This window comes from Mastacembelus armatus, chromosome 24 (assembly GCF_900324485.2).
Source record: "Mastacembelus armatus chromosome 24, fMasArm1.2, whole genome shotgun sequence".
Taxonomy (NCBI): domain Eukaryota; kingdom Metazoa; phylum Chordata; class Actinopteri; order Synbranchiformes; family Mastacembelidae; genus Mastacembelus; species Mastacembelus armatus.
The window spans coordinates 5,255,807-5,262,758 of record NC_046656.1 but is presented as its reverse complement, the minus strand read 5'-3'; the positions used below and the strand labels follow the sequence as shown (position 1 = coordinate 5,262,758).

The 6,952-nt window shown below is 40.7% G+C and overlaps 1 protein-coding gene across 1 annotated transcript; it reads left to right on the top strand.

Moving 5' to 3' along the window:
- Positions 1-5,369: 5,369 nt before the first annotated feature.
- LOC113137253 (B2 bradykinin receptor) lies at positions 5,370-6,605 on the top strand. The gene has a single exon (XM_026318771.1). The coding sequence runs from the start codon at positions 5,372-5,374 to the stop codon at positions 6,458-6,460; it is 1,089 nt and encodes a 362-aa protein (XP_026174556.1). The 5' UTR covers positions 5,370-5,371; the 3' UTR covers positions 6,461-6,605.
- Positions 6,606-6,952: the final 347 nt, after the last annotated feature.

Genomic DNA, 6,952 nt, shown 5'->3' with positions numbered 1-6,952 from the left:
CAGAACCTTTTAGAGTAATAGTGTTACACAAATAGAAGGATACTGTTTAATGGAGATGACCTGAATAAAAATCTGATTAAGTCACAGAAGTTCACCGATTCCTGTCAGATGTGTTTGGACAGGAGGTATTACTTGTTTCCAGAACGTGAGAATGCATGGTTACACAAATTCTGAAACATTGGCTGTTCTCTTCCCCTGTCAGCAGGAAGTCCCCATATAGTCTGGAAGAAAGTGTCTAAAATAAATAAAGCCTACAGCAGTGTGACGCAGGGCCAAATAGAGACAAGGAGGGGGTGGACAGCAATTTAAATGGACAAAGCCCCTGTGCTGCGCCTGCTGTCAACAAGGTAATTCATCATAATATGTGCCAGAATAATACAATCAGGGAAATGAGAATCCAAAAAGGGATCTTGCTCCTTTTGAGACTGACACACAGAGTCCTGTTGAGCTTCTGCTGCGGAGAAGAAGCAGAAACACTGCTTTGATATTTTTTATTAGAAACATTGCTCATGCTCTTGATGCTGTGAAATGCAAAAGAGTAGTTCCTAAATAACTCTAAATCAAGGACAAAAAAACAGATAATAATGAATTACTAGAGAACAGACACACAGACAATGTATTAATGAACCATTGGGTAATAATTAGTTCAGTTAAGTATCTGTGAATCTGAATAATGACCATTTCCTTTGTGAATAGTTTCCACTTAATAATCAGAACATTATACCTTAAAATAAATACAGTATAACAAAAAACACCTGGACTTGTAGACAATAGCTATTCATCAAAAATACTTGGACTCACTTGGCCTGAGACATCAATTAGTTTAATTTTAATGTGTGCCATAGAATTGTATCATTATGGGCTATGTTTTGCTAAATCAAACACTAACTACATGGCTGGACTTGAGGCCACACCGTGTATAATCTGGATCGCAGCTATTATCATATTATGGTGTTTGCATGGAACAAAAGTAACCTGGTTAGGATTGGCATGATTGTTACACAGCAGTGTGACCAAGTGAACTAAAATAAAATAGCAGCAGCCAGTAGGTCAGTGATGATAAAGTGAGTGTCCCAAGCTAAGTGTCTTATATAAGAGGTGTTATAACATTATTTTACTAAGGTTTTTTTCTTTGTGGTTGAAACCTATCCTAGTTTATTTAGTACAGTATATTTATTTATACTAACCATTACACATTTGGCTTTGTTTGCTGTGTTTGAGATGTCCCTGCTGTGCTGCTAGTGCAGAGAAGAATGTGCCAGTGACTATCAGAGAAGTCATTAGCCAGACACGCACGCTGCTGTGGGTCTGCTTCTGCTTATCTGCTTACCGTCATCGCTGAGGAAAATCTTACCAATCACTGAACTTTCACCACATCCCGTATATGATCACTTATCCTCATCTGACCTGGAGTTTGCATTCAGATAGATTCATATATTGACACTTGAGCAAACTCCATTTACTGAATGAAGTACATGAGATGTGGTTGAAAGCTCTTCAACATATCTATCCTTCATATGTTTCAGAAATGTTAACCACTGAAAATCCCAGGAAAAATACATTTGTGTTTTTCACTGTGCTTTCATCATGTGTTTATTTGAGGCTATTATTTGATACTGGTCTCATTTGAAGAATTTGAAGCCTCCCACAAACATTGGAAAGATTTACTCTGTAGGAAAGTCCATGTTCAGCTGGAGGTGTAGCTAACAGCTGCTCTATGTCTCAGCTTGAATCCTTAAAGGTCTGCTTACTGTCTGGAATATGGGGGACTGTACTTTTGTTTGTATTTTCATTTTGTGCAACATTAGTTTCATTAATACATGGCAGCATGGGGTTTGGAACATGGAAGTCACAGTCATATTCATGTTAGTATAAACTAACTTCACACCTACACTGGCTGTGAAAGCCAATCCACTTCCAGGTTAAGGGAGCCAGTTCAGTACCCAAAGGTAATTGTGTAAATCATAAATGTAAATGCAGTCCAGACTGTAGGTATCTGGACAGGTACATGTTTGTTGATCTTTAGGAAGGAAATGACTGTGGAGATAGAGATGATTAACTGGAAACTGTCACCATGCTTATCACCCCTCCCTCGTCATCTGTGATGATGCTGAGCTACACAGATAGAGTGGTTTATTTTCTTCTCCTGATGTTTGAGATGTGCATTAGACAAGACATCACTACTGGAGAGAGCCAAACGAGACAGCAGTCCAAGTTTCCTCATGGCCAATCTTTCCAAACAAATAAGGAATAAACTGTTGTGACTGTTACATAAATGTCATAAAGCTTTTCCCAGGGAGCCCAAGACACAAGAAGTGGGGACTGGGGAGTTATTCCCTCAAACACAGCAGCTCTATATGCTGTGAAATGTGAAAGCTTAGCCTGGTTTAATGCTCTTCTGGATTTCAGTTATTATAAAGTACTGCATATTTCTGAACAGAAATATTTTGAGAGTGTTTAGACTGATCTGACACACTATGATCTGCACTGGCCTTTTTAGCCAGACTGAGCCCTTCTATGGTCTGTTAATGTTATGTTATTATTTATGTCCACGGCAATCTTAAATAACATAGCAGGCTAGTAGTGTATTGTGCTTGTTTCCAGTCTGTCCAAAAACAACTCTAAAACCTCTGTGAAAATATATCAGATGGTTGTATATCATGAGGCACACTGTATATGCAGCTGCTTTATCAGAAGCGGAATCACATGAAAAGGAGAGCAGAAGATCAGTAACATTAGTATACCATATCAGTGTCAGGATAATACTTCATGTTCCTGTCGATCATGTTTCAGTGCAAAGTCAAAATGCACTGAAGGTCCAATCACCTCCAGCTCTTTCTGCAAAGGTTCAGAAACAGATACAGAGAGGAGAAGGGATCGGTGATGTGACAAATGCCACCAAGCCCCGCTCTGTGGCTATGCAGATATTCATTGTTTCCAACTCATTGGCACTGGCAGTCAATTACTTTTTCAGTAGAAGATAAGATCCTGCATCATTCCCCTCTCAAGCAGTGGCCATAAGTTGATGGTGGCTGATAATAAGGAAAATGTCATGGTCTTGTGTTTTGGGGCTTCCTGTGGGACTTTTATTTTGGTTTCGGTTTTCCTGTTTCGCCAAGTGAAGTCCTAGGTAACTTTATGTTTCATTATCCTGTCTAGTTTCACCTATGGTCAATTAGCCTTTTGTTGCCAGTGTATATATACCTCCATGTTTCTTTTGTTGTCTGTTGGTGGATTATCTATGTTTCGCGAAGGCTTGTTTTTGTTTCTATGCTAAGTGGCAGAGTTGTCTTGAAGACAGTTGTTTAGTGTTCCTGAGTTCCTGAGAATGTTCTCATTTACTTACAACTTAAAATACTGCAATATCTTTGGTTCTTCAGGAAACAGTCCACCATAACATCAGACAGTAACTGAAAGCTAATGTTGACATCTACTGACCTGTCAATCACACTGGATAAGAAAGCCAGAAGATCAGAGCCACATTACATTACAGGACCACCAAAGCCCAGTGTTCAGACTTCCCACTGATTGTTTATCTGAACATGTGGTCTGGATGGAAACCATAGATAAAGTATATAAAATATGTTTTAAAATGCCTGAGAGCCTCCCATGCTGGACTCCCGAGCCGCCCCTAGTCCCAGTCTAACACACGCAGTTTAATTAAGTCATTCATCTCTGTGACAGACTGATCTGCAGATTGCGGTGCAGCTGGCCTCCCTGCATTCGACAATGTGAAATGACTTGGGAAAGGAGGCAATGGTGGAAGTTAAAAATGGAAGATGGTGAGGGGGTGAGGGAGAAAACAGTAGAAGAGAGATCAGTTTAGAGAGGCAACTGGTCATATTTAATCAGAACACGTGTGGAGGATTTACCTGCTGACAAACCAACAGCTAACTTTAGGAAATTATCTGAAAACAGTTAAGGACATAATGACTGGCATCTGAAAATTCATTCTCAAAATTAAGACCTCTTATAGTTTTATTGTAAACTTGGTCCATTTACCATCACATTATACATACGTTTTTACATTAATTAGTGCTAATGACTTCCAAAAATATCGTACACAATGTATATTTGTTTAAGGGTACTGTTAAAGAGGAAGTTCGCACTTTTTAATGCACTTTACAAATATTCACATACTTTCTTGCTTGCATATGATCTAAAATCTGTGATCTGTGTGGATCGTAACAGGTTAAATCTATCTTTGCTGGTCTAAAAGATGAATGTTTCCTTATATTTGTTACATCGAGGCTCAGTGCAAAGATGTTTTTTTTTTGGTGCAACACATGTACATGATGCTTTTGGAAGGGGGGGGGGGTGGTTGCCTCTTACTGTTGCAAACTTCTATTTAAAGTTAGAGAGGACTCAGTTAGGCTTAGTCAAGAACATGGCTAATGTGCCTTTTTGAGGAAACACACAGGGTTATTCGTTTTTCTCACTCACATTTTTCCATAGTGATGATGATCACATACTGTACGTAGGTAGTCAAGTCCACTCTGTGAGAACATTTGAGCCTGATGGTTCCAGGACAGAAGCCTAAAAAGTTGTGTAACCACAGACTGCTACCAGACTGTTTTTCACTAATCACTGAGTCAGGAATCAAAGTCAGATCATAATGCTGCAGGACGGTGAATAGCATTTTGATGAGTCAGCACACAGCACGGGGCTCGTGGCTTAAAAGCAGACGGAAGTTGTAAGTGATGACACAGTGATGATCTCTGGGTCTGCACATATAAAAATGATCACCCTCTCACTGCTCACTCCAGTTGAGCGCAGTTCACCATGATGATTATCTGCTGGATATGAACACAATGTGCATCTGGATGGAAAGGGCAGACCCATGGAGATAAGGTGAGTGGTTCAAAGGCTTTCTGCATAGCAGATAGAAAGGAAAATGCGTGTCTTGGCAGTTTCTGGACTTTTAGTTCCAGGACATGCCTCCTGTCCTACGTTTTAATTAATTATGGAAAGTAATTTAAACAATTCATTAATCAGGCTTATAATAAAAATCTACCTCCCGTGAGCTTTTTGATTAATTCAATACTACAAGTAAAAAATCTTATGACCAAATAATCTTTTCACACCTGTTTGAGTTGAGCTGGAATGATCTCAAATAGTATTTGGTTTTGCCCTTATCAACTGCAGTAGATGAGTGAGCAGATTCATTTAAATATAGCTTCACTTTTTTGTTAAGGGAATAAGGCAAAAGTAGTCTAACTGATCAAAAGTCACCATTTTTATTAGCCCTGTTAAATGTGTGGTCCAGTGTGGCAACATGGCTTCTTCCTGTAAAGTGCATTATAACTTGTGTTTTGTGGTTCAGTGTTATATAAAGTTTACCTGCTTGCTTGTCTGTGTCATTCAGTTTGCAATGGTTGGGAATGCATCGGAGTGGTTGGTCCCAGCTCTGGACTCTGATGTGGACCCCTGCAGTAACTACACTGAAGCCTGGCTGTGGCTATCTGCTCTGCAGCCAGCCTACCTGGGTTTGATGAGTGTCATAGGGTTGGCGGGAAACGGCCTGGTCCTCTGCGTGTTCTGCTTGCAGAGGGAGCCATGCACTGTGGCCGACATGTACCTGGGGAACATGGCAGCTGCTGACCTGGTCATGATATCATGCCTACCCTTTTGGGCTGTTACCATTGCTCAAGGATACCAGTGGGACTTTGGAGAGGTCCTCTGTAAGCTAGTCAGTGTGGCCATCTCTATGAACTACATCTGCAGCGTTCTGTTCCTCACTCTGGTCAGTGTGGACCGCTACCTAGCTCTGGTAAAGCCCATGAGCTCCAGCCGTCTGAGAAGAGTTGTCTGGGCCAAGCGTATCTGCCTCGGGATCTGGAGCCTAGGCTTTATTGTCAGCCTGCCCATCCTACTCTTCCGCACCGTGATTTACGTAAAGGATCCTGGTGTGGATGCATGCATTTTGGCCTACCCGCAACCAGCATGGAGGTTGTACCACAACATCACCACAAATGTGCTGGGCTTCCTTTTCCCTGTTTTGGTTTTGGCCTACAGCACTCATCACATTGTGGCTGCACTGAACAACCGGAGAACCAGAGGACTCACCAGGATGAGGACTGAGGGGAAGGCCACCCACTTGGTCCTGGCAGTCCTAGCCGTCTTCCTCTTCTGCTGGACACCACACCAGGTGATGCGATTTCTTGACACTCTGGATCACTTCGAGGTCACACCCGGATGCCTCTGGGGTCATGTCCTGGACATTGGCATACAGCTGTCCACATACCTGGCATACAGCAACAGTGCTATTAACCCTTTTCTGTTTGTCATTGTGGGAAAGCATTTCAGGAAAAAGGCAAAAGAAGTGTTTGGAGTAACTCTGAACCCCTGGTCAAAAGACGTGAACTACCTGAGTGTGAGCTTCACCTCAATGAACAGACTCAATGAAAATCAACGTATAAGTTTTGAGACTCTTGACCAAAAGAAAATTTTTGACAGGTAGCTGAAGGGATTCCTCTGTGATTACAACTGTGATGTAAAACATGTATACACTGAAAAACCTATTTTTGAAAGCAGATCATGTGATGGGATATTTCCAAAAGTATTTACCTCCACTGTGAAACTTTCAATTTATTTTAATGTATTTGTTTGTTGGTTTCAGTTGCTTATTTAGGCATCCAAGAGACAAAATTATCATTCAATTTGAGTCTTGTCAGTGTCCTAATGAATGTAATCATGTGCTCAACAGACAGTAGGCCTTTGTCTGATGCTGTTGGGAAAAAAACTGCTAAAACAACATGCAAAGCCTAGAGCAGTTATCATGATCAAAATGCAAAACCTGCTTTGAAAAGCTTGATTCTCATCATTAGGGTAATGATTCAAAAGGGATTAATGTCACATTTATCATGAGCATCAAATGCCCCTGATTTTTATTACATAGCCCCTCATCATTAACATTATGAACATAAAAAGGAAGAAAGAAAGTTTGGTCCAA

Bases quoted from the DNA above. Each gene is read 5' to 3' on its own strand.
- LOC113137253 (XM_026318771.1), top strand. From the start codon at position 5,372: ATGGTTGGGAATGCATCGGAGTGGTTGGTCCCAGCTCTGGACTCTGAT.